The sequence below is a fragment of the Fundulus heteroclitus genome, chromosome 13 (genome assembly GCF_011125445.2).
Source record: "Fundulus heteroclitus isolate FHET01 chromosome 13, MU-UCD_Fhet_4.1, whole genome shotgun sequence".
NCBI classification, from domain to species: Eukaryota; Metazoa; Chordata; class Actinopteri; order Cyprinodontiformes; family Fundulidae; genus Fundulus; species Fundulus heteroclitus.
In genome coordinates, this window is record NC_046373.1 from 6028330 (window position 1) to 6056201 (window position 27872).

General features: G+C 37.9%; 1 protein-coding gene across 1 annotated transcript in view; it reads left to right on the top strand.

The window, feature by feature from the left end:
* The window catches only part of LOC105934473, a 43894-nt gene extending 19851 nt beyond the window's left edge, over nucleotides 1-24043 (top strand). Inside the window, exon 7 of the mRNA XM_012874461.3 lies at nucleotides 23952-24043. Within this exon, the coding sequence (XP_012729915.3) occupies nucleotides 23952-23971 (20 nt within the window). The 3' untranslated portion in view covers nucleotides 23972-24043. The remainder of the gene's footprint in view (nucleotides 1-23951) is intronic.
* Nucleotides 24044-27872: the final 3829 nt, after the last annotated feature.

The following is a 27872-nucleotide window of genomic DNA, read 5'->3' on the forward strand; positions in this document are numbered from 1 at the left end:
TAAATATAACATGATTACACAAAAAGGTTGAAACGTATAAAATGTGGAAGAGTTCACAGCACAGGAATGCAATGAATGCACAGAAACCCTTCAATTCAATCCTGTGTTTTGCACAAGCCTTTTAGTGTTGGCAGATGCCGCCTATTGTCACGGATGCATGTGTCCAAGCATGTTGGGTTGAATGCTCATCTTGCAGCTTGGCCATTTGGTCACAGGCATGTGGTTTCTACCACCATTGAGTTGTCTGACAAAATCATTAAAATAAGGCAGTGGGGAATGTAACTAGGCAACAAAATAGGACTTCTATGTTTTGTGATATGTGCTCTAAAAGAATATACATCAAAGCCTGTAAAGAATATGGTTTTCCCTCCAGTGAATGCTTTCATGGGGGTGGAAAACCAGCCGGTGCAGAGGAGGCCTAATAGTCAGAAAAATCCATTTCCAGCACTCATTTTAATTCTGAACAGAGACTATGGTATAACCATGTTTAATCAAAACCAGAGGACCTGTTATGTGGAGAAACATCCAAAAACCAAGAGGTCCTATGATAGGAATAATACTATTAGTGAGATTATTCCTTCAGTATAAGAGTTATTTTTGCTGTACAGGAGCACTGAACCATAAAAGGAGAGATAGTTGTTAAAATGTTGAGCTCAAGCTAAAATTAGATTTTTTGCTTTTAGAAATTTTGAAGCCTCCCACCAACACCCACATTCTGGCAATTTTAAATGCCCAAAGATGGAGGGTGGGTGAAGTGACTGAGCGCCTGGCATAACAAGACGTATTTTTCTTTATCCAAAATGTGAATGACAAAGATGTTCCATTGTTATAATCTGTTTTTGGTTTACATCAGGACAAAGTGCCTCTAATCTGTTTCTCTACTCCAATAAGATATGTTGCCTATTCCTGTGATCGTATTTGTGATCAATACGATTAAAGCTAAGACAAATAAAATTGCCAGACTTTTTATATGACTTAATACAAGTCTGTAAAACAGCAGCTTGTCAGCACTTTGGTTCAGTGACTCAGGTTTTGCAAAATTCTCTCAGCAGCCTTAAAAGTAGCTGTTTTTTTTTTTTTTTTTGGTCATGGTTTGTACTCAAGGAACCCGATATTATTTTAACAGAGGTAGTGTATTATTTTAATAGATTTATTAAATAGAATGTGAATGACAGGCAGGCAGGAAGGATTGGCTGGTAGTGGCAGGGGATGAATGAGGCAGGCTGACCAGGGGAAGATGGCAGAAGACCATATGATATAGGCAGAGACAGAATTGATCACAGGTCCACAGGGTCGGCAAGCAGAGCGACAAAAACACCAGGGAAACCCACATGCAGGAAGCAACAGAAGACAAGATGTTCTGTCAGGGAGTGGTGACTGAGGCAGGTATATAAAGGCAGATCACCAGGTGGAATGACTTGATGGTAATTAGTGGCAGTAGCAGGTGGAGCTGATTATGGTGCTGAGAGATGGCTGGGAGGTGACTCAGATGAGTGCAGCATGGAGTAGGCATGATCAGTTCCAAACAGTCCCGCAACATAAACAAATCCTTATATTGTGACAGTTTTTGGAACTTTTTAGTCAAATATTAAGCAGTGTCTATGGATTGGATTGCGTATTCTAAAATGTGTACTATCAATATGAAAAAAAAGGTTTTTCTATATTGTTTGGCTTTTCATAGTATAGCCTGGCTTTTGAATCAGATATCTGTTATATACCTGTTTTATTTCACAGCAGCGTAGCTGAATAATCATGGCTGTAAGTTGTCCATTGTGTTCGGCATTTTTTTTTTTTTATATATAATCCGAGCAGATATTTGTGTTTTACTACATTCTTGCCTAAAGACATTGTAAAAGTTTTTGTGTCACAAATAGTGTAATATATCAGACGTTAATCAAAGTTTTTGCTGCTCTTTTACACCATTGCACTTCTATTTGAACTATCCGCTTTGACCCCACCCCTCATCAATCCTGGGGTAATCTGAAAGTTCAACCCCACCACCAGGAACATTTAATCTGGCAAAGTGTGAACCTCGGAAATTTAAATCACTTGGATAAATTGATCAAACGCTCACAAAATGCTCGCAAGGGCTTTCAAAAATGCACCAAGTCCCTGCAATGGAAATAAAAGGCTCTTTTGGGGATTGTTCCTGGCCTGTTCATAGAGGGCTTAGTCCTCACTGTAAGCTTCTTCTTTGGTCTGATGCAGCTTCCTCAGATGTGAGGGAAACCATGGTTTATTGTTATACGTACAAAAGGTGTCGGTCAGCACATGTCTTCACATAAACTGATATATATATCACAGTGTCAGTAACTATATTAAGATCAGTGGATGAAGCCTAAAACACGCCAATCTGTGCAGTCAAAGTATGCCTGTAACATCTCCTTTGACTCATCCGTCCACTCTCTCACCATCCTAACACAGGCTTAGAGGTTTTTAGTAGCATGATGAAAACCAGAGAGGATGTAGGCACTGATAAACACTGTAGGCACCTTCCTTATTTCATGATTGTTTTTGCATGGACAGAGCCAGCATCAACTGGTACCAACTACATACAAAGTGAAAAACATTATGTGAAAAACCTTTACTATATTATACACTAAATAACTATTAACAAGTACACTGAAATTAATGTTATGAAATAGTATTTTTTTCCCCTCTTGTGTCTTCCTAAACTGCGCCAACTGGGTCACAATTTCTGCCTCAATGTTTGGTTAAAACTGGCCTACTTCTGTTCTAACAACATAAAATACACTGTTGGGTTAAAGAAAAAAAAAAAACCAGCATTTATTGTGTGTCAATAAAATCTCATGTAGATAAGCATATTCACCAAGCAAAATCAAAACACATGTAATTCACATTCCGAGCATAAGTACACCATATGATAAAGTAGAATACATTGCACGTCATAGCTGTAAGTTTTTTTACACGTCGTCGCACAAATCCAACAGCGTGAGTATGGATGCAAGTCTGCAACTTGAAACAAAATATATCAAGGATTTTTACTACTGGGCTATTACAAGTGCTGGTTCTCAAGCTGTCTTTTTTTTTTTTTTGGGTTAATACCATTATCATCGACTTGAGTCTTTCCCTAACTGCCTTTAGTCTGTATAATTGGGCTGCTGTGTTCACCTAATGTCGCACAAAGGAGCAGTGATCTTACTAACGTTAGTAGTTTGATTCTTATTCCCTTCATTTCATTGTAGATAATTGGTTTGCCTTAACTTGTTACAAAGAGGTGGTAGTTAGCACGGCGTGTTTTTTTTTTTTTAAATGAATGCAGAACATCATTAAATTCACAGCTAGTTTACTGACATTGTGGCTGAGTTAAGTAATACGACACAGTCTGGCCTCCGGAAAAAAAAAAAATATATTGTGGTGGTTTAATAATGAACACTTATGGGGTTTCCATTCAAATACGACCAAAAAGAAAAATGCAATTTATTGTTTAGAGTTTTTCTTTTCTTTATAACACAAAAAGGAAAAAACAAAGAAAATACCCACAGCCCTTTCAGTACCTTAACACAAGCCAATGTTGCTTACTGCCTCTCTTTAAAGTCTTCCTTTCATTGATATTAATGGGCCATTAGAATTTAAGAGTATAGACACAGTTCTTTTTCTTTCTGTTCATTATTTTTTTTGTTTTTGTTGTAAGTACCCTTTGATTGGTAAAGTAATTATTTAAACAAAGAGAGGTGTAATTCATCTGTATTGACTTTGCTTTGGGTGTACAGCACCATAAACGGTGGGTGTGTGAAGCAGTGTTACAGCACATGGTAATGTGTATAACTAAGGAAAAAGAGCCTCGAAATACAAATTAATCTAGGGGTGTTCTTTTTTTCCTTTGGGGGAGAATGTATGTATGTAACTATTACATACACAGTATTTCCTGCAGAACTGCTAAACAAGGTCATGGACTTCCGGATCACAAATCTCACAAATCAAATTTTGTAGTCCAAGCTGAAGGATGCCAAAGCTACAAGTGGATAAATGTTGGTTGTTCCTTACAACATCCCCCAGCATACTCCAAAAATGGTCGAAGGGGCTGCAGTGGGATGCTCTGTGACCTAGAGGAAGGTGGGTTGTGAAGTGCCTCGTCTAGATCAGGGGTTCTCAAACTTTTCGTGGCCAGGGACCCCTCAGCAGCGGTAAAAGTTTCCCAAGAACCCCTTTAGATTCCTCATGTTGATTGTATTCTTAAACAGCCTTTTGTACTGTTAAATACATTGGGAATTATATATGCTTTGAAAAATATATATGAATACACCTAATCTTAGAGATTTGGTGGAGATTAGATCCTCTTTCTCGATAAAGCCAAACTCAATGTAACTGTCTTCCTACTTCCAAAATTTATTTGATTTGGCTTTTACCTTACTTGATGAAGTGGATGGAGTTAAATATTTGTCTATTGTGTTACTTAGCTCAACCCCGACGCATCCTCAGCAGTGCCTCCTCAGGCTTGACAACATGTGTTTCACGGACCCCCAACTTATGGTTCGTGGAACCTCGGGTTGGAATCCAGGGACCCCAGTTTGAGGGCCGCTGGTCTAGATTTAAAGGAACAGTATCAAAACGAGTTGCTCTCAGATACATCTCAGAACAGGGGTAAAAAGGGTGAACGTGGGGGTAAATTAAGGAGGAATTTAAACCAAAACATTGAAGCACCTGTGAAATAAACACCTTACTGTGCGTTTCCCCTTATAGTATTTATTACTTTAATTATCCAAGGTTAGATGCCCAAATATGGTAATACTGCTTATCTGAAAAACACACACACCTATCTATCTATCTATCTATCTATCTATCTATCTATCTATCTATCTATCTATCTATCTATCTATCTATCTATCTATATATATATATATATATATATATATATATATATATATGTATATATATATATATATATATATATATATATATATATATATATATCTGTGTTCTACTCCTTAGTGATACTTTATTGACTTTTGGCCTGGTAAAGCATTGACAAATTTTAACTCCTGGCAAATTTGATATCTGTCTCTTACTCCAAGTTTTATTTATTGTTAAATTATTTAGATTTATCCATTACTTTGTTGAACCTTCTCGATTCCCTCTGGGTTATTTAACTTGTGCACAGCAAGGCAACTGTCCTAAAGGAATCAGATGTTATTCTGCAAAGATTAAACCATGAGCTGTTAGGACAAGGCAAAATGCAAGGGATTTTTGACTGCAAAGCTATGCGCGCACATGAACATTTGTGTCTTTTACGTATACAGATTGCTGTGTGTTGCTGGTATAAAACATGGCTCACACCAGTCAATTGAATATAGTGGTAAAAAAAAGGCTTTTATTTGTTCGCTTGTCACCGTTGATGGATTCCCCTCATAAGACAAGTACAATCAGGGATCATTCTTCAATTTTCCTCCCACTCTTCATCCTTCCTCTCCATCTTATTTTTTTTTCCCCCTTGAAGCTGAAAGCTTAGTCTTCTTCCTTTCCCCATTCTCTTTATTGGTGTCGAAGTGGATTTCATGCTACCACATGTTGTGTCTGGTCCGTTCTAATTGAGAAGGAGGCGTGCGATCTCTAATAATATCTCTTATGGCCATAACAAGATGATAGAGAATTGGAGAGCTGTGGAAGAAAGAGCTTTTTTGCCTTGCATCATCACTGATACATAATCATCATCTTTTAAGTCAAAACATGATGCCCACGAGCCAAAGGAAAATGTCTCTTAAGGATACATTACTGTTAATAAGCATTCTTTATATGCTAATGCATATTTTCATAACTCTCTCAGTGCCCTGTGTTGAATGTAAGCTGTGGCTCAGAGAATGAGAGACATGTTTACTCTTAAGGACTAGTTCTAAGAGAAGTTCACACTGAATAAGTTAATATTCATAATTCAACACACAAACAGCTAAATTAATTGCTTCATTGCTCAGGTTAACACAAAGCTAATGTGTTTCTTTCAGAATCTGCTCAAGCAGTTGTCCAAGAGGTCCAACTCAAAGTGCATTTCAAAACATGTACATAAGGTATGGGAGAGATGCAGATATTAAATGGTTGGTTGCAATGATTCAAGATGTAATGCATGGTAAGCATTGATAAAGAAAAAAAAATAGTTCTATCTTCTAAAATAAGACTGTGACACAACCGCCAACATCTTAAAGTAGCGTACATGCGGGCCAAATAAAATGATCCTTCGTATTATGACACATGAGTAACCTATTAAGCAGTATTCTGAGGAAACATTAATGTTTTGAAATGAAGCAAAAGAGATTCTACACATCTCCAAATCTTACCTCAAAGCTTTCAACTGGAGCGATGAGAAGGAATTGTTTGATGAACCCTAATTGAAAGTTCTTTTGCCAGTGGTATCTAGTGATAGTCTTTTTTAGTAACGACGTATTTCTACCACAATGGGTGCCGTTTTGTTTATTATTCTGCTCCCTGCCACTGAAGTAAAGTAGTTCCTTTGAAAAGACTGTGGTATCAATCGTCATTGAGTGGTTGTTTTGGAAGAACATGCTGCGTCTGTGGGCACACCTGTCAGAATTCCAGTCACCTGAACGGCAGTGACTGACTCCTGCAAACCTAACAAAAACAGTCGGAAATTTGCACTTTTTGGGAAGTCTGAGTTGGAGTTATAAAATGTGTAACTTATCACTCTTGTGCTTTCTATGAAAGCAGAGGCAAAATAATGTAATCACAAGCTGTGGTGGCAAAAATATTTTCTCGGCCTCACATTTTTGAATTTCTATAGATAAAATTATTTCTCTTTCTAAATATTTCTTGTGACCACTACTTCTTGAAAACTAAATTCTGCAGCAGTTTATCTGTTTTGATATATCTTTTTTTTCTGAGTTCGAAGCTAGCTGTAATTCAATTGACAAGTTTTCATTCGAGGAGCTGTCTTGGTTTGCAGCATGAGCAGTTGCTTTGTATGCACTGTATGCGGTGAACAACAGCTGCCGAAGGTGCCACATTTTTTTTGGATAACTGAGCACAGTAAAAATGCTGATAACAGCTGATCCTTTTTAAATCCTCGTACTATTTATTGGGGCTGGAGTATGGTATGTCTTGTTGCAGTGGAATGTGAAAAACATCAATATTAGATAGCCTGTCCTGCAGCACCATTGCCTTGAGGAAAGCACGAGGAATTAGAGAAGCTTTTTGTTTTGTTTTGTTTATTTATTTTGAACCTTGTAGGTTTAGTTATGAAATTACAGAATATATGATTTATTTTATGTCAGACATTCATCTGTACATGAGAGTTTTTAGAAGGAAAAACAAGAAACTTCATGTAGTGCTGCTCCCCATCCCTGGTCAACAGGGTTATCAAGTTCTGCTGTGGCCACTCGTTTAATTAAGTCAGGGAAACCTCTTAAATATACGACAGTGAACCTTAAGAGGAAGGGTTTGAAATCAGTAGTGTATGGGCCTACAAACATATCTTTGAAATCAGTGTCATTGTGATGTTATCAGTCAGTTACAAAGAGGATGCCTACTCTTTTCCTGACATACAAAATTGACTGAGAAGAGATGCGCGGAGCATGACACACACACACGCACACACACACACACACACACGCGCGCGCACACACACGCACACACACACGGTTACTGAGAGCAATATGGACTGCCTCCAACCAACTGGGTCACACAGTTTGCAAACAGGGAGTGATTTAGGCTAAAACATAAGAAAGTGCATAACAAAAATTAAAAAATGCAATGCAGAATAACAAGAAAACATGCAGATTTGTGCAAAACATTTACCATTGTTAATCACAGATAGAATTGTTGATAAAGATTAAGCCATCGTTCGTTCTCATTTGCTTTGTTCATCAGGAGATCCTGATGAACAAAGTCCAGATCATGTTGTGGATTTGTGTGCTTCTAATAGGTTGAGTTACAACAGCAGATATGAGCCAAAAGGCTATTTAACACAGAAGAAGGAATTTCTCCAAAAGCAACACAAGAGCCATATTTCTGTTTATACATGCACTGAATTCCTTAAATCTGGAGACCTAGCCTGTTGTCTAATGAAATAAAAATGTAAGTCTTTGGCCATGACAGCCATCATTACAGCCAAATTATCTGTAATTTCCCTCTGGGATTATTAAAGCATTTCTGATAATGAGAGACCCCTCCCAACTGTTAAGCATGGGGGTGACTGCATCGAATTATCTTTTATCATGAACTGATAGGATTTTTATAATAAATGCTAAAATATCTCAAAATACTTTAATATTACTATGTAAAGTCAAAAGCATTGACTTTAACAGGGACTATGTGTCTTCACACTTCCGTTGAACCCCTTCTGATGGTAACAGTGGGAAAAAATTCATTGCAGTGTAATACAAAGTTAGACTGACAGACTTATCCAAAATCAGAACCGGCCAAACAACACACCAGCACTTCTGTAAGGGAAGAATCTCATTGATAACCGCTATTATAAGTGGCTCATATTGTGTTCTATAACCCAGAAATAGGGGAATCTCTTCCACCATGCAGCTCCATCAACAAAAGTGAGAGAAAAATAAGGTAATTTTTTTGCAGAATAGATTCTTACTTAAAGATGAAATAGGCCAGGTAGACAAACAAATCCGATGGGCCCTTTTTTTTTTTCCTTCTTCACATTTTTAGTTCTGTCGCTGTATTGTTTGCAGCCGTAGGATTATTCATGAAAACGGAACCCCGGAAATCGATTGTATTCTCTATCATCAAGCAAAGCTGTCTTATTGAGCATCAAAGGCAGAGAACAAAAAAAAAAGTATTTGAAATGAAACAGTGCAACCTTTATCCATCCTTCACAAACTCTGCAATGCTTCTCTTTTTTTTTTTATCACGGTCTCTTTGTGCCTCCCTATTTTCTCCGAAATGCCATTTTCTCTCTCCCTCCTTTTGTGCGCTCCCTCCTGTGAACACATGGGTTCAAGGCTGATGGTAGCAGGCATTGCTCGACAACAAACGGCGAGGGCCACTACCGGTGTCAAGCCACCACAGTCCGATCTGTGTCAGACATGAGGCAGGGTGAGAGGTGACTGCTGCAGAATTTAATGGTTCAGCAGTGCGGGTTCGGGAACAGAGGCTTGAAGAAAGCAAAAGAACACCCTTTCTTTTCTCCTTTCTAATGCGCCTCTCAATCGTCCCTCACCTCTGCTCCTGACTGCTCCATTCTTGTGACCCTCTTTTTATCCCTCCTACACCTCTGCCACACCAGTTACTTTTTTTTTCTTTTTCCACCTCAGACAAGGCCAAAATGTGTCCCAGCATATGTGTATTTGTGCATTTTTTTTCCTTCGGTAGACATTAGAGGATACAAAGTGCCACTCTTTCCTTATACGAAGGCTTGGATTAGATTGACACTCTTTAAATATCATCAGCCTATTATGTTTCAAGTATGCATGTCATGAGTGTATTACATAGAAGACCTTGCAAAAGTCTTCACAACCCGTTCCAATTCGTGCTATCCATCGTTTGTCACATTATAGCCAAGTGAAAGGTGAAAGATACATTTCAAAATCTTTTTCAAACAAATATCTGAAAAGCTTCTGTGTGTTTGCATCCCCCCTCCTCTGACTCAACAACTTGTAGATCCACCTTCTGCTGAAAGTACAGCAGCAAGGGTTTTGGGACACATCTCTGCAAGCTTTGCATATCTAGAGACTGAAATTTATCCCCGTTCTTCTCTGAGAACTCACTCGAGCTCAGTCAGATCGGATGGAGAGCAGCCGTAAACATACTTTTCAATCCACTCCGACGGCTTCCGTTGCGTCCAACATGGTTATTTTCAGTATTACCTTGCGTTTAGCTCCAACCATCTTCCCATCAACTCTGACTTGCTTCTCTGTCCCGTCTAAAGAAACATGTAGCTCCTACATGGCTAGTGGCAATCTGCAAACAAGGTGTCCTATATACCTCCAATATTGGCTTTCTTGTTTTCATTCTTCCATAAAGGTGAGGTTTTTGGAGTGTATGACTTACATTTGTCTAGTTGACGGATTCTACAACCTGAGCTGTGGGTCTCTGCAGTTCCCCCAGAATCGTGGGCCTCATTTGCTTCTCTGATTGTTCCTTCATGCGACCTTTCAGTTTAAGTGGTCGACCATTTCTTGGTAGGTTTGCAGTTGTGCCGTAGCTGCTCTCTCCATTTTCAGACAAAGGATTAAGCCCAAACCAATGCTATTTTAGCAGATTCCAAACCTCTTTGTATTAACATTAAATCGTTTAAGTTCAATTCATCACGGTTTGTGTAACCAGAAATATTGCCACTGTTGTGACTAATACCTGACCAGCTAAAATTTCATCAGTGTTGATGTAAGTCTTTTAAAAAAATTAAGATTTTTATTTTTATTTGAGTGGTCCTTTTTTAAATAAAATTAGAAAAAAAAATGTTGGGGAAAGCAGTTGCTTCAAATGAAGAACTGTACCCCCCTTGTTGAACAACCTGAAGTCCTATCTTTGTCCTTATCCACTCATGGGATCAATAACAATCAGTATCTGATGGCATCATCTTGTAGTTACTGCATCCGTAAGCATCGGGTTGACTGTGTTCTCTTTGGGGTTTTTGTTGTTCGTATTTGCTCCGTGTCAGTTCTTCTTGTCTGGCTCAAACACATATCCCATAATTTTACCTGAAAACTGCCACTCATCTTATCTGATATAATCACTCGCTTTCACTGTATGAGATCGGTCAAAAAGTTTTCGATCTAAGGAAACCCAGCAGATCACATAAAGTCATGGACTCGCAGCATTCATTCCTCCTGAAAGAGCAAGTAGCCACAGCAGACAGTTGCCTGCATGTCGATGACTTTGCAGCAATCTCGCACACTGAGCCTGCATGTTGCGACGATTTAGAGACCACAAACCTGAAAATTGCTGATAATGACTAATCAGAGAGTGTCTCACAGGTTGCCAGCCTGCCACTGACAACAGCCTATGCTGTTTCCTCAGCGGTCCGACGCTGCTGTGAAAAGCAGCCAAATACACTTCTGACTGACCCCACTGAAGTTTACTTACACAGGAGAGGTATATGCTGTTGTTGTCAGACTGGCAGACACTTGGTTGGAATGATGTAAACCGATCACCAGGGTAAAAAAAAAAAAAAAAAAATATATATATATATATATATATATATATATATATATATATATTTAAAAAAAAAAATATATATATATATATATATATATATATATATATATATATATATTTTTTTTTTTTTTTTTTTTTTTTTTTTTACAAACGTTCTCTACTGCAGCTTTAATTTTTGCTTTTTCAGTCAAAGTGAAAAAATAAATGTTGCCTTGTGATTGTATTAGAGTTGTTCATGAATGGACGAGGAACATAAATGACCATGACTCAATCTTTTATCACTCTGTCTATTATAAAACTGAATGGCTGTCAAAAAAAAAGTCAACAGAATAGAAAAATCCTGCAGACCAGGATGGCTGCTGCTAGTGACAGAGCAATACAGGACCAAGGCAGCAAAACTGGTAAAGCCCTAATACTGATTTTAATAATGGTTTTCCTCTCATTTTTTGTATATATCACAAAACAGCCAATACATGCATGGTTTTGTTAAACCCAGAATTGAAAGTCGTGTACTCCTAAATGCCCTCCAACCTGTGCAGCCACAAAGGTTAGCTAATAACACATACAAAAAAAACAAAACAAAAGGAAGGGACATTGAAGGGAAAGCTGTTACTTCTTTTAACCTGACTTGTTAAAGTAATTTTCTTTTTACAAGCCACAAACCATTCTTAAAGAGAAAGGAGGGTAGGTGGGTGTCGCCGTCACATGAAGCTCTTTCAGCCACAGCAATGCTTTTAAAGGGACAGCTCTTTAAAGTGAGGTCTTGTTAATTGGTTATAGGCAGTTAAAATTTCACCGGCAGTACCCCGTTTTCCTGGCACCTTCATTTTGTATAATTCCAGACAAGTTGGTCCCAGAGGCTGGAGATAATTCCTAGCCTGAGAGGCACCAAGACCAAGGCCGATGTCTACTGGCTTAAATCCCCTGCAATCTGAAAAAACTTTGAAGCAGTTTATGTAAATCATATTTTATGAGCCATTAAACCTAATCACATTTTCATTGATTAGTTAATTTACACAGAGGTCTGTGCTGAGAGCTCAGAACAGAAAGCGTTCCCAGTTGGAGAAACCCGTAGATGTGAGGTGAAGTGGTGTAAAAATTGAAAATGCGTAAGCGCATGGTATTTTTTTTTTTCGTTGCCCTGCAGTTACAATAAGTAGTTACTCTGATCAGAATAGCTTTACAAGTTCTACTTGTATACCGTTGTGACATTTATTTTTAAAACTGGAGTGATTTTGACCGTAAAGATCTCCTAATGGCTTGCCCCACCCCTCAGGTCTAGCCATTAGTCTCGAAAACCATTTAATATAGGTTAATACATGAAGATGCGGAGCCGATAATATTGCAATATTTTAATGGAGCCTAACTTTAAAAATCCTTAACTACCCCTTTAACTCGTGAGTATTAATGAAAGACCAGGATAAGATAAATGTTAATTTCTTGATTAGCTATTTTCTAAACATCATCAAGATGATTTGCTGCAGTGTTACTTTGTGAATATGGGTTATTATTTTTCCTGTCCCACAGTTGGAAGGGCTTTGGCAGTGTGAGACAACAGATACAAATTAAATGTGGAAATTAAAGAAGAAAAGTGAAAGACTAAGAGTTTTTCCCCCATTACCACTGCTTGCTTTCACACTAGTTACTTTTACATGCCTTCTTCACTGTAGCATCCATTGCTTTTTATCAACAAATTGAGTTGACAGACTGCCCCGGGTTGTTAGGCATTAAAATAAATAAATAATCTATCTCAGGCCTAACTGGTAATTCAGGGATATTTTTTTTTTGTAGGAAAAGTGAAAGTTAGATAAATAACAAATGTTCTTTAAAAAAGAAATGTTCAATGTTTCTTTTTAAACATTGTCCTTTTTTTGTTTGTGTGTTTTGCAAAAAGCATGATTCTATTCTTCCTCTGTATCTGTAACAACACAGAATAAAACGAAAAAATGTATCACATAAATAACCAGAAAAGAGCTGCAGAGGTCAAAGTCCAAACACAAAGTCAAAAGAAATAGAAATAAACAGCAACAGACTTAATTTGGCCTGTTGTGGAAAGATAATGCAAAACCACAGTAAGGAGGGATAACTTCTGTTGTTAAACATTGCGACCTGAAGAGGGAATATGAAGTGAAAAAAGTAACTGGTTGCAGGCGTGAAGATAAATAATAAAAGAAGGATTTGGCTAAACAAATTTTTATTCAGGAAGTTCCAAGCTGCAAAATATCTGTGCATAATTAACTGAATCAAAGCCATTTAGATTTGTACTCGTATCTGATAGTTTTCGGCTTATTCGGCCTTAAATGTTGGCTGACCAGTCAGATGATCAATAGTCCTACCTTTTTTCCTGTCAGTGAACACACCATACCTAAGTGCTACTGGTTACACTGACAATGACATTCTTTGCTCTGGTTGATACTGTGTAAAAACACTCAAAGTTTGCTAATTACAGTGTGACCGAGGTATTTAAAATGACTTCAAAGCAAGCACAGAAAATAAGCTAATTAAAATGAAACTCTATTTATCAAGATACGTTTAGTTCACTCAGTCAGAGAGAGAGAGAGTTAGAGATAAATATCTATATTCCCAAGATTATACACACAGAGACAGCTTTATTTATGCTAACTGCCAATATAATACGCCAAAGAAAGTTTAAAATGTTACCACTATTATAATTTTTGGCGACTTGTCTACTTCTGCTTCAAGTATAATTGATTTATAATTGCTCACAGCAGGATGGCTAGAAAAAATACTGTTGCTATATCTGCTTATTTTATAGTTCAGAAAAGAGAAATGAAAACTTGGTATTTGGAAGACCAGACTTTGCAAAAATTGGAGATCCAAAATTAGCCGCAAAATGTCATTGTCACAAGAAAGGGCCAGATTCCAAATTATGCAAACTAGAGAGCCTCGGTATCCCCCCGAATCAAACCCTACGGCACAGGAAAAACTGGACAATGCTCAGTTAACATGAAGATATCAGATTTACCAATCTGAATTTGTAAGAATGAGTTTGTTGGATAATCAGATAGCAGTGGATGTAATTAGCACCATTTAGTGCATTTCTTCATGTTGCATTGCAGTGCAGTCTTTTTCTACATAATACATTTTTGTCACACGTCAGTGTTTCAGATCATCAAACAAATGTTTTATTGGACCAAAATAAGATGGGTTTACCCAAAATGCTGATTCGATTTATTAATGAAAACACTGTAAAAACCAATCTAGGCCTGTGTTAAAATGCAGTCACCCCTCCTTGTTGAATCAGGGATTAGCTTTTATCAAGCATAGTTATTTGTCATGCGTCATTAACAACACCCAAACCTGCCTCAAAGTATCCAAAAAATTACTTAAATATAAGGTGTCTGAAAACATAGTGTGAGCTAGAAGATCTAAAACGATAAATGTAGAGAAGCTGAGCAGCTCCTTTAGTGAAAGACTTAGACACCCTGTCTGTAAAAAGGAGCGCTACCGCAAGTCATTCATCCTTGCTGCCACGTGACTTTACACTGCTGCACTATAACTCCAATAACTTGTGGAATAACTAATGTGCAATTACTATTTAATAACTAATGTGAAATTACTATTTAATACCCCGTGCAATAACCTGTGCAATAATCCTGCTCAATAAGAGACTTCAGCAACTTCACTTTACCTGGTACCAATTTAATGCATAACGCCAAATCCATATGTATATTGGTTTCCTAAATTTACATAAGTCATGTTAAATCTCTGCTTTATTTCTTTTTTTTTTAATCTCAATCCACAGTATATATGTGGACGTACTGTATATACCTCATGCACCTTTTCCACCTTTTGGCACCTTCTTTTGATTATTGAGCCAATGTGACAAGTGAATCTCTCCATGGTGAGATCAATAAAGTCTATCTTATCTTATCTTATCTTATCTTATCTTATCTTATCTTAAATGCTTCAATCTAAAGGAGCCTCCCAAAATTGCTCCAAGAACAACTCATCCATAAAGTCACAAATGAACCAGAACAACATCTAAAGCACTGCAGGCCTCGCTTGCCTCAGCTTAGGTCAGTCTTCAGATGACGAACATGATGATTAATACAGTAAGAAAGAGACATGGCAGTAACGGTAGCTATGGGAGAGTTTCAAGGTGAAACCATCTGCTGACCAGAAGGAAAACAAAGACCCACCCCACATTTTCCAAAATCATTTCAAGAAAATATTTTGTGGACTGATGAGACAAAAATTGGAACATTTTGTAAGGTGTGGATCTCGTCATGTCTAGCGTAAACCTAACACAGTATGACAGAAAAAGAAGATTATACTTTGAGTGAAGCACTGTGATGATCTGGGACCGCTTTGCTGCTTCAAGATAAGGACAATTCTGCTGTAATTTATAACATCACTGTTCCCAACAAACTCAAAAAGTTTTTTTTTTTGTCTTTTTCCTAATTGTAAAAATTCAGTTTTTGTTGTGTGCATGAATATACTTCTATATTTTGCATTGTTTTAGCTGCCCAATTCTTTAGTTCACACTTCTGATAGCGTCTTATTTTTCTCAGATTCGTCCAACCTAAAACAACCAATATGCCTCATAGAAGTATCTTGTACCAAATAACACTTTATAAAAAATATAAAACATACATATTTTAGTAGGTAGTTGAGAAGCTATATTAAAAGGACTCCAAACTTATTATTATGGGTGATATGAATTGGGACAGGCTTTCTGGGAACTCTGATTGTTTTAAAGACTTGTGTAATGACCTAAACGTAGTGCAATTTATAAATAAGCCATCAAGAATAAATCCCAAAGCAGAAATAAAATCTACTCTCCTTGATTTAATCATAACAAACTGAGCTCATAAATCTACCTCAGCTGCCATACTTTGGAATGATGTCAGTGACCATTGTACAGTCGCTTGTGTAAGAAATACAAAAATTCCCATGACAAAACCGCATGTCATCCAAAATGACAACAGGCTTTTCTGCATGATCTGTAGCACAGTGATCTTAGCAGGGTGCCTTTGTTTCCAGATGCTGAAATGGCATGGATTTTTTTTTTTTTCATTCAAATTTCATTAACATTGTAAATAAACATGTACCAATTAAAAAGTTTAGGATCAGTGGTAAGAACAACCCCTGGTTCTCAGACAGCCTATCAGAGCTAATCTGTTTTAGAAATAGAATGTGGGCAGAAGCTACATTCTCCAACTCTTCTGCTGACTGGACTGGATTTAGAACTGTAAGAAACAAGTGTACTTTGATGATTAGAAAGTCCTAATCTGAGTTTTGTTTGAAGTCAATCACAGAAAACTTGAACAACCCTTTAAAGTTTTGCAAATGAGTTCAATCTTTGTCAGGGGCACAAGTGACCTCAAACCTCCCCGAACAGATTTTCATTGATTCAGATGAAATAAAAAGACAAAGCTGCTATAGTCAATCTGTTTAATAAACACTTTATTCAGGCTGGATTCATATTTGATCAAACAGAAAATAATTCTGTCACATGTCTTGCCATGTCAGCATCGGAAAATTACACTAAAATCTAATTGTGCAGTACTTTAATTTTAAACCAATTTCAGTGTCAGTAGTTCATAAAGCCCTCAGATATATTGATCATAAAAAGTCTGCAGGTCCAGATAATCTGGATCCCTTCCTGTTAAAAGTGTCAGCTCTTATTATTGCTGAGCCCATAGCGCATATTTTTAATTTGAGTCTTCTTTACAACTACATTCCCAAAAGTTGGAACGCAGCTTGTGTCCTCCCTTTACATAAAGGTGGAGACCCATCAGAACTGAATGATGACCGTCCAATATCGAAACTCTCTGTGTTGTCAAAGATCTTGGAATCACTTGTAAATGCACAGTTAAAAACAGTTCTTAGCTGATAAAAACATTTTAAATCAGTTTCAGTCAGAAGTAATTAGATGATCACAGATCACTGCTGCTACATTTGTGACAAATGATACTATCGGGGCTTTAGATAAGAAGCAACACTGTGCTGCATTATTTGTTGATCTCTCTAAGGCGTTTGATTGAGTTGATCATAGATTATTATTGACCAAACTACGTTCAATTGGTTTATGTGAGAAGGCTGCTGCATGGTTCCAAAAGGATCTTGTAGATCGTACTCAGTGTGTTTATGCTGAAGGTTATAAATCTGATTTTCTTGAAATAACCAAATGTGTCCCTCGAGGATCAGTCTTAGAACCCATTCTGTTTTAAATTTTTATAAATGATTTGGATAGAGATGTTTATGCCAAATTACGTTTATAAACTGATGATACAGTGGTTTAGACCCAGGCATCCACCATTTCAGCAGCAGTACAGGAACTTCAGACTGCATTTCAGGCATTGCAAAATACCTTATTGAGTCTAAAACTGGTTTTAAACGCACAGAAAACAAAGTTTATGGTTTTCCCAAAAGCTCGAGCACAGCTACTTGATAAATTGTGGCCTCTTGTCCTAAGATGTGTGAGAGAGTGTCTTCATACAAGTACCTGGTGGGTATGGATAGATATAAGCTCTCCATCAATATATATATATATATATATATATATATATATATATATATATATATATATATAGTCAAAAAACTTAAAATCAAACTTGGCTTTTATTTCAGAAACAAATCTTGTTTTACTTTAAGTGCTAAGAAGAAACTTGTGGAAGCTACTTTTCTGTCTGTAATTGATTATGGAAATATGCTGTATTGTACATGCATGCCGCACCATCCATCTTGCGTCATGTTGATTCAGTTTATCATAACTATGCATCACTACAATTCATAAAAAATACAAAGTTCCTCACTCATCACTGCATTCTTTATGATCTAGTTGGTTGGACATCACTTAAAATTTGTAGACAACAGCACTGGTATACCTTTTATCTATGAAGCTATAATTGGTAAACTTCCACTGTATCTCTGTGACCTCTTCTCTGTTTCCTCTGGTACCTAGCAGATACGCTCCTCAAAGTCGTTGCTTTTAATTGCGCCACGAGTTTCAACCGAATTGGGAATAACTGCCTTTTCTTATTCAGCACCTTGGAGGTGGAATAATCTACAGAAAGAGCTAAAGTTAGAAACCCTTATGTCCATTAATTAATTTAAAACTACTGTAAATAATGTTGTAATGGAGACATGAGTCTCATTGTGTTTTTAACATTTTGTATTTCTTTCATCATGAAAATGTAACTTGGTATTTATTATGTATGCATTTGTAGTGATTTGGCTGCTACCTTGGCCAGGTTTCTCTTGTAAAAGATATTCAGAATCTCAATGGGACTTCCTGGTTAAATAAAGCTTAGATAACATTTTTTTTTTAAAAGAACAGGATAACTTAAAATTGCAGAAATGTGGCTTTCAACGTCTCTCTGGAACTCTGTCTAAGGTATCCCTGTGCAAAAAAAAACATGTAATGAACATCTCTTGTATGGCCCATAGATCTATTTTAAAAGGAACCATCATAGGTCACCTTTAAGTATGCTATTTTGTAATAACTGTACAGTATTTACCGTCTTATATTGTAAATTCGCCCTCTGCTGCTTGTATACCTGGATTTCCTCACCGTGGGATTTTCCAGGACTATCTACAGATGCTAAATACTGTATGTCTGACTTAAGATTTCTGACAGTTGCATTTGTTGGTAAAGAGATTAGCAGGGAACCTTGGGGTTACAATTCAGAAAATGACAGCAAAACTTGGAGGGATTTCTTTTTTGTCTGACCAGCAAAGCGCTGATACAAGGCGTGTCACAATGAGACCGATATTTTCCTTCCTACAGCTTCCAAAGGTTCTTCTTGCTTTCTTTTTTCAGATCTTCTGCATTTAGTTGGCAGCAAGGGAACACAGACACACACAAAAGAGTAGTGATGTAAGCACACGGTATGACGCAGACGTAGCTGTGTGTGCGCACACACGTTCATGCGCAGACATTTATTCACACTAACACTTCCGCCATCCTCTCAAAAGCAAAGCAGCTAATCATTCCTGCTGACTCGTGCTCGGCAGCGTGCAGCACAACACGCTGCAGCACGAAGTTCAGCGACGAAAATCAATCAAGATATAGCATCTTCTGACTGTTTCTCTATTTCTTCCCTTTACCCTCTAGTGTGTTGAATATTTAGTCTGACACCAAACGCATACATGAATATCAATGACGGAGATCTAAGTTTCCTAATCGTACACGCGTGCACCCAGAAAGACTGATGATGGAAAGGCTGCTGGATGCTGTCAAAAGCTGCTTTTCTGCCAAGCGAAAGACAACAGCAGAGCCCTGATATGCTTGCTTTTTCTTTTGTTTTTTTTACTGTAAAATCTCAATTTTGGATAGTTTGGCTCAACTGATATGGGAGATTCCTTGTGGCTACATTGCATTTTTTAAAATTATCTTATGACTGCAAACCTTCTGTGTCTTTGCAAAAAACAATGCATGGCTTTCAGTGAATCAGTCGTTTTCTATTCTGCTTGATCATAAAGCTACTAAACAGTGCAGCTCAAACTTCAACTCTTGGCTTATAAAGCAGCTTCTGTGACACAACGCTACCGAGACCTCTTTCAAATCAGTCGACAAAAACAACCGTCCTCACTAATTGCGCAGCAGTCATATTGTCCGCTTTAAAACCATGTTTTTTTTTTGTAATTTTCAAAAAGTGCTTAAAATGTATGTTTATTCATTGGTTTTGATAATGCAAACGTTTCACAGTGCATTACTGGAACATTGAAATGCAAACAAGAAGATGGCAGGTGGGTAAGAAAAAGTAAAAGAAAGAAACTTGGGAGAAAAAAAATATGATACCGATGCTGGGCAAGAAATCCAGACAAAGACCAAATTAACTTCCCAAAACAAGCATAACTAATCCTGCTAAATAAAACAACAAAGAAAGTCTGGTGAGTGTCTGGAAGAAACAACAAGGAAGTGACAGAAAAGTGTGAATACAGATAGGACCAATCAACAAAGGAGTGTGGGGGGAGAACAAGGACAGGAAGAAAAATCCACAGTGAATGTGCAAGGATGGAAAAGGCGTCAGAATGCAAAACAATATATAGAATTGATTGATGTTGTAGTGGATATTACCAATTATCAATTAAGTAAGCACACAACTTATGAAAAAAAGGTGAACCTTTGTCTTTGTAAGTTATTCAATTCAAAGGCATGAGCGTTATAATGTCTCTGTTCCCCAACGCAGGCAGGAAACAGAGCGGAAAGGGGCACACTAAACTTTTATACATTCTGAGGTGAAATCTTTTTAGCTGCAATTCTCTTTCCTGCTAGGCCATTTATGTGCAGTGCAATGATGACCGCACGTGTTTCTTTAGAGATAACCATGGTTCACAGAAGAGAAACAATGATGCCAAGCACCAGCCTCTTCTTAAAGTGTCCAGTGGTGTCATTCTTACTTAATCATGACAGATTGATCTCCAGCCCTGTCCTCATCACCACCCACACCTGTGTTCATCACCACCCACACCTGTGTTAATAGAGCAATCACTGAAACCATGTTAGCTGCTCCTTTTAAGGCAGGGCTGCAATGACGTTGAAATGTGTTTTGGGGGATAAAGTTCATTTTCTAGGCACATATTGACTTTGCAATTAATTGCTGTTAAGCTGATCACTCTTTATAACATTCTGGAGTATATGCAAATTGCCGTTATAAAAACTGTAAATATTAACATTTGAATCATTCTCAATACTTTTGGCCATGACTGTATATTCAGATGGTATTATGATAAAAGCATAACTATTATCCGAATAGGCATTGTTTTATGTAATCACAAAAGATTTGGCAACACGCTGTCCCTCAACAATATTCATGGTATCACTTCGTATTTATGTGTCTTTAATTTTCTGGTAAAAAAATAAATAAATGATTTAGCTGTTTGCCAAAGTATCTTTGATGCCCCGTTCTTTCCCTGCTTTCAACTAAGCTCTTATGGTTCCTGAAGGTATCCATTATTTCAGTTAAACATTGTAATTTCCTAAATCATTCAGAGCTAAATTGAATCCCTTCAAATCGTTAATTTATTTCAAGTGGAGGCATGAATGGGAATGGGATGTGCTCCTTTTTTACCAAACCGTGCTGCACAAGTATCGGGTTTGAAAGTCGCTCTTTTGTGAGCAATCTCTTTATTGTAGTTCAAGTGCCACCGTGTGTATTCACAGACGGATGCTCGGCTGTAATCCAGCCTTTAGAAAATAGTGAGCAAAACTTTAAAGCCCTATATTAAGCTAAACAGATCATTTCAATTTACCAACCTCAAGAAATTTGAAGAGGCCAGGGACTTCTAACAGTATTTTAACCAAAAAACTGTGGATCTTTTGGCAGAGACAGAGTTTAAAATCTGCCGGCAAGGACTTATTCTTGAAAAGCTGTGAGCCGTCAACTGAAAGAAGACACCTCAGCTGCCTTAAAGACACATTACTGGGATCGATGTGTTACATCAGACAATGCTCTTCCTTCCACTCTCTGTCTTGATAGAGTGTTTATTTGAGCCTAGAGCTTTTCTGTGTTTGTGTTATACATAGTCAAGCTTTGGGTCTGGTTTACAAGTCCTTTGCAAACACCCCGGTCTGTGCCTGATTCGGCCTCCTGTTCTGAGGCAATCACTTAAAAAAAAAATAAAAATCCTGTCCAAAAGATTTCTGTGTAAATATTAACATGTTGGAAGAAGTGCATTGTCAACAGAGCGCAGCATGTGTATCATCTATTTTTTTGTCAAATTGTCTAGGAAAATTGGGTTGCATGTCAGTTCTTCATTGACTGTGATGTGTTTGGTTATATTTTGATGTTGTAAACTCATGAAATTGAATGAAGAAAATATATACAGTATCAAGCCTTTGAGGCTAAGGCATTATCTCTACTGGCTGCAGTAAACCAACTCAGAAAGTGAGAGAAAGCTTCTCATATTTTAGTTATTACTTTATTCTCAATAATGCCCTCTGCATGGAGTTTATATGTATGTATGTCTGTCTGTCTGTCTGTCTGTCTGTGTATATATATATATATATATATATATATATATATATATATATATATATATATATATATATATACATTGAAGACAATAAGGCACTGTTGGAATGTTACTACTCCAGCAACCCTAGTTACCGGGGTTACATGAAAAGACTGTGGGACACATGGACGCTTCGGTATCCACAGTCTAGGCTAGCAGCAAAACAGCTGGTAACTCAGTGTTCCAACATCTACAAAAGGCAGATGCTTTCACAATTGGAGATCCAGGAGATGGTTTCACAACCAGAGACCCAGGTGGATACTACAGCAAGGGGCAACCAAGACACACAGACAGTTAGGGGAGTCAATATCCCAAAGACGTGATTGGTGGTGAACCTGGGGACGCAGTCATGAGTCATCAGGGTGAACAGCAGGGGGCTCAGGACGCAGCCCTGAGGGGAGCCCGTGCTGAGGGTGACGACATCAGAGGTGTTCTGTCCGACCCGGACTGACTGAGGTCTGTTGGTGAGGAAGTCTAGCAGCCAGTTTCGTAGGGGTGTGTTGAAGCCCAGATGCTCCAGTTTTCCCACCAGATGTTGTGGGATGATGGTGTAGAACGCTGAACTGAAGTCCAGGAACAGCATCCGCACGTGCGTGTTCTTCTCCTCCAGGTGTGCCAGGCTCAGGTGAAGAGCAGAGGAGATGGCGTCCTCAGTGGAGCGGTTCCGTCGGTAGGCAAACTGGTCACAAACAATGTTGTGACCGTTGTGATCGATGTGGCCATCCCGAGTGATAGAAACATCAGAAAAATAGAACACGAGAAGCTGGAGAAATACCAAGGGCTCAGGGAAGAACTACAAAGAGCCTGGAAGGTGAAGAGAACAGTGGTGCCCGTGGTCATCGGAGCACTCGGAGCATTAACCACCACTCTGGGGAAGTGGCTCCAACACATACCTGGAGAAACGTCAGACAACTCATTCCAGAAGAGAGCAATCTTAGGAACAGCTAAGATCCTAAGAAGGACCCTCAAGCTCCCCTTATTTATCACAAAATAATCCCCAAAAATAAACCTACAATTTTGGGACCAAAGCATGGCAAAACATGAAAAGATCCAAAGGGTCTGAATACTTTTTCAAAGCCCTGCACGGTGAATTTTGTCAGTTTTCTTTCAGATTTTTGGGTTCAGTGTTTTGGTGTTACCTTCACTGTGACTGACAATGAATTGTCAAAAAAAGCAACATCCGTGATAGCCCGAACAGTAAACCTGAATTCTTCACTGAAGGTGAAATCTCTCAACTTTGAAGCTGTGAGTTGTTGGAAAACTGGGCTTTAAAAAAACTACACAAATTTGTGGATCCAGGAATTCACTGTCATAATCTCCTAAATGCCAAACACATTTCTTTGTTCCTTTTTTATTCTATTCTTATTTTTACATTTATTTTCATGTTTAAAAAAACATGGTAATCGTCTGCTTTTGACAGCCGCTAGAAGTTAGTGCTGGATAATGGGAGGCTGTCTCGACTGTAATTCTATAGATGTGTGACATGATACAGATATGAAACACAATTAAGCTGCTTTAATTTTCTTACTTTTGTAACTAAAAGTTTTACAAAGCTTATCTTTCGTGGATACAATGAAACTGCTTAATAAGTTTTTATTTTACAGAACATTTCTTTAAAGACTGTTAGGGTTTTTGTGTTTGAAATTTGCATTTATGATGAAAAGTACATATTTTAGTGCATTTTTCTTGCCAAAGCACTTTGATTCTATCCAAGTGTATTTCTTTTCTGACTGAAAAATGACTCCACAACAAGTTCAACAAAACATAAAAACCACTCCGTGTTCCGGTTCAGATGGAAGCCTGCATGCCGACTGTATATATGTGTGCACAGAGACTACAAAGAACACCGTATGCATCTAAATCTCTCTTCTTTTATCTTTCAGGTCAGCGGTATCCCACATAAACCAGGCTATCTATCATAACTGGTGCCCTTCAACTATGCACTGCTTGTCTCTTCAGCTGTCCATCAGCCTTTGGTGAATTGTCTTTTTAAAATTTTAATAAATATTTGCATTGTCCACAATTTTTTTCTTTTTTTTTTTTTTGTCTTTGGAGGCTGGACCACAGAGCCACAGCAAGATTCGACAACTGAGATTGAGGCACAAGGTACAATATGGCCAGTGCTTTGAATTATTAGCGTGCATCTATTTGGTCTGCACATGCAAATTAACTTCCAGATACAAATTACAAAGGGTCTGTAGTTTCTAAATGAATTGCCTAGTGATAACGAGCTATCATAGTGACTGGGGTGATAGTGAAATTGTGATTATTCAGTATTCAGTAGTGCGGTGTCATTTTTGCCAGTGGACCTTCTCATACATAATGCATCCAAATCATTGCATTTTTCCTCCTTTCTGGGCTACAATACATTTTTCATCAAGTCAGTAAAATATTAAGGGCTCTTATGTTTTCATATTCTCTTCCAAGGGGGGGTTTCAGTCCATATTACTTTTGTCACATCCCTTGAGTGTCGGCAAACTTCCTTTAGTGCCTTTAGTCATTGCCGTGTTTGTTTACTGGAGAGATGCTTGATTGGTTAATGCTGAGACAATGATCAGTGAGGCATAGAATCAATTCCAAAGATCATCAAAGCTCAGGGGCCATTGATTAATGAGAGGATTCGCCTCTGAACTGGAAGTTCGGCTTGCCCTAGTTTATTTGATTGGAATTAGGAGTGGGCCTGTGAAGCTGCTCACCCTGCCTCTGCCCTAAAAGAAAGGAAAAAAAAAGAAAACAGCTTGAAGTAATGTGAAGATAAGTCAATTTCTACCAAGAGTGGATGAGATGTTTCCATTAACTTCTTTATTTTCATCATATTCTATTGTTGCAGCTTCATATTAACAGAGCCTTTGTGAAAATGTAGTTTATTGTTAAAAATCAATGATGGCAAGTTCGATGTCATTAACACAGTTGGAATATTCCTCTGCAACTCATATTTATATTTTTACCCAAACGAACCCTATGCTAATGTAAAAGAAAGAGTTTATTCAAACAGAATGGAAAATAAGCTGCCCCCTAACTGGATTGCAGTTAACTAATGTTCCAACAAATACAGCATACCACATACAATCCTAAAGTGTAACTCACCCAACTGTAAAAGCATAACCCCGCTCCCAAGGGACCCTGAGGGGCTCAGCTAAGTGTAGGGAGCATGGAGCGTTCAATCAGTGACAAAAGCTTAAACACTATCGATCAATGCTCTCAACGCTCACGTTACCAACTCCTGAGTCTGACTCGCTAAGGGGTCATGTGAATGAGATGCTGTTATACCCGAATGCCGGGCTATGATGACGAAAGCATGCGCCGTTTGAGCCAATAGTAAAATTCTACTGCAATAGCCACCGTTCAACCCTAAGAGGGCAGCACTAAATTGGTTTTAAGACAGATATTGTAGAACTGTACAAGTTCACGTGAAAATGTAAAAAAAAAAAAGTCCACAGTAACATTAAAGTAGCACCCTTAGGCCCAGTTTATTCAGTTTATCTGGAAAAAAAAACCTTAGATTTTGGGGTGATTTACATTTTAATGACACATGAGCACAAAATGCAAGTATTTGTTTCGATCTTTCAGACACCTTCTGTGTATCTCGGTCCAGTGGCTGTATTATATTGAGGGTGCAGCCTTTCTGTTCCCCCGAGGCCTTGTCTTGATTGAGTTCTGGTGAAACGGGACTGTTGCACCAAGATGTCCATCAGTACATGACCAGCAGCTCCTGCTTTGGGATGCTGACAGCCGGACGTCAGGAGACATGCTTGTGATAAAGGCTGACTTAATAAGATAGAATCAGTTTTAGAACAATATGCAACCTTAACGACTGACAGTAAGCACATTTAAAAGCAAAATCACTTCAACAAGTTAAGATTTGTTCAGAAAGCCATCGTACCAACACACCATCTTTTGCCCAGCACAATGAATCATGTGAAGTAGTGAAGGCATTTGAGAGAATAAGAAGGACACATTTGAAGGCTGCATCTTGAAGAGTCTTTGAATATAACCAGCATTCATTGAGGCCTTCAAGTGCAGCTCTTCAAGAATGTACCCTCTGAAATGAGACAAAACCATCTGTTTTGATAAAAAAAATAAAAAAAATATGAGTTGTAACACTGGGCGTTGAAAAGAAGATACAATTGCAAGAAAAAAATAAAACACTGTCAAAAAATATTCTTAGAAAAGTCTGCAATGAAGTAACAAGGTGTTTTATCAGAGAATGGTCGGCAAACATTCAGCAGTGAAATGTACAGGCACTAACCCAAAAGCATGTCTAGAGGAATCAAATGAGATGAATTTAATGTCAGGCCCTGGGCTAGTGCTGACAACGGCTTATAGCTGGGCCTGCAACAAAACAACTTCACCACTGCTTTTTTTCTGCTAATATTCTTTCCCCAATAACAGGATGGATGGAGTATTTACCTCTGCGAGTACACACCCAGCATCCTCAACCACGAGGAAACTGCTGTGGATTTATTTTGGACCAGCTGGGAGCAAATCTTCTTTGATATTGGTGACAACGATATGGATCTACTGAGAAACCTGTCTCTCCAGCCGTCGCTGCAGTGCATCAATATAAAACCTGAAGCAGTCAGGGAAGTAGTGGGGACTATCACTAGATTGGATGCACGCTGATGGACGGTTGTTGCTATCTGTGACTGAGGGTTCTCACTGATTTCTTGGGCGGGTCAGGTATTTGGTAATGTTGTAGGTGGTGCTACCCTCCGCTCTTGTATAAATGAGATGGTGATAGTCATCTCATAGATTTTGATACGTATTGGGGATTCGATCCCCCTCTGACCTGATATGCACCAGGGACAAAACTCTGTCAACATAAACCTTCGTTGAACAAAGGCAGATTTTATTTCAACCGGGCCTGTATCAATTCCAGGTCTTTGCATCAATCTGGAGACATTGTAAGCCAAATGTAGAAAGATTCCTCCTAAATTAGTGACCGTAGCCTCTTTTTATAAACTTTTGTGACAACACATATGCCTCCAACATATGTTTTTTTTTTTCTTCATCACATGAGGTTCTAATCATCTTTAGACACCGACAGTCATCTAGACAGTATATGTCTTGTCACATCTGATAACCCTCAACATATGAGTGGCTCAGTGAAGTGTTGTCACTAAGAATCATATCTTCGAACAATTCTGCATCTGTTTTTCCATTTAAACAAACACTCCTTGTCTGAACTCGGGCCAGACCTGTGATGAGCCGTATGAGAGACTGAGCATTAGTGGTCTAAACTCCAGAACAATTTCATGTGTTAAAGTGTTATAGTTATTAGGGTGTAATAAGCAGATGTTATAAAAAAGTTTAGTTCATACACATCGGTGCCCAGGGACCCTGGTCTGCATCAGTGCTACTTGTTTTAATTGAGTTTTATTTTCATTAAGTATAAATGTATTTTTTTTCCCGGTAAAACTCCATCAAAAAAAAGCAAAAACTTGAATGAGCAACATGCTCTTTTGTTTAGATCTGTTCTGAAAAGGAGTATTGCAGAGGTAAATGGTAGATATGGGAAGGAAGAAATACTAAATTTGAAATTTGGTTTGTGTTTATTTTCATGCTGCCAGTTCATTTGCCTATTAGATCTAGAATTAGTTTTCTAAATGTGTCTGAACAGCTAAAAAACACAAGATTAAACAAAATAAATCTACCAATCTGATGATATATCAGTATAAAACACACTGATAACAAAACAGAGGACTGGCTTAAACACTTCCCCTATCCGGCAAAAAAAAAAAAAAACATCACCACCTGGATACGAAAATTAAAGAGGAACATTGAAACTAAAAGGTGCATTGATC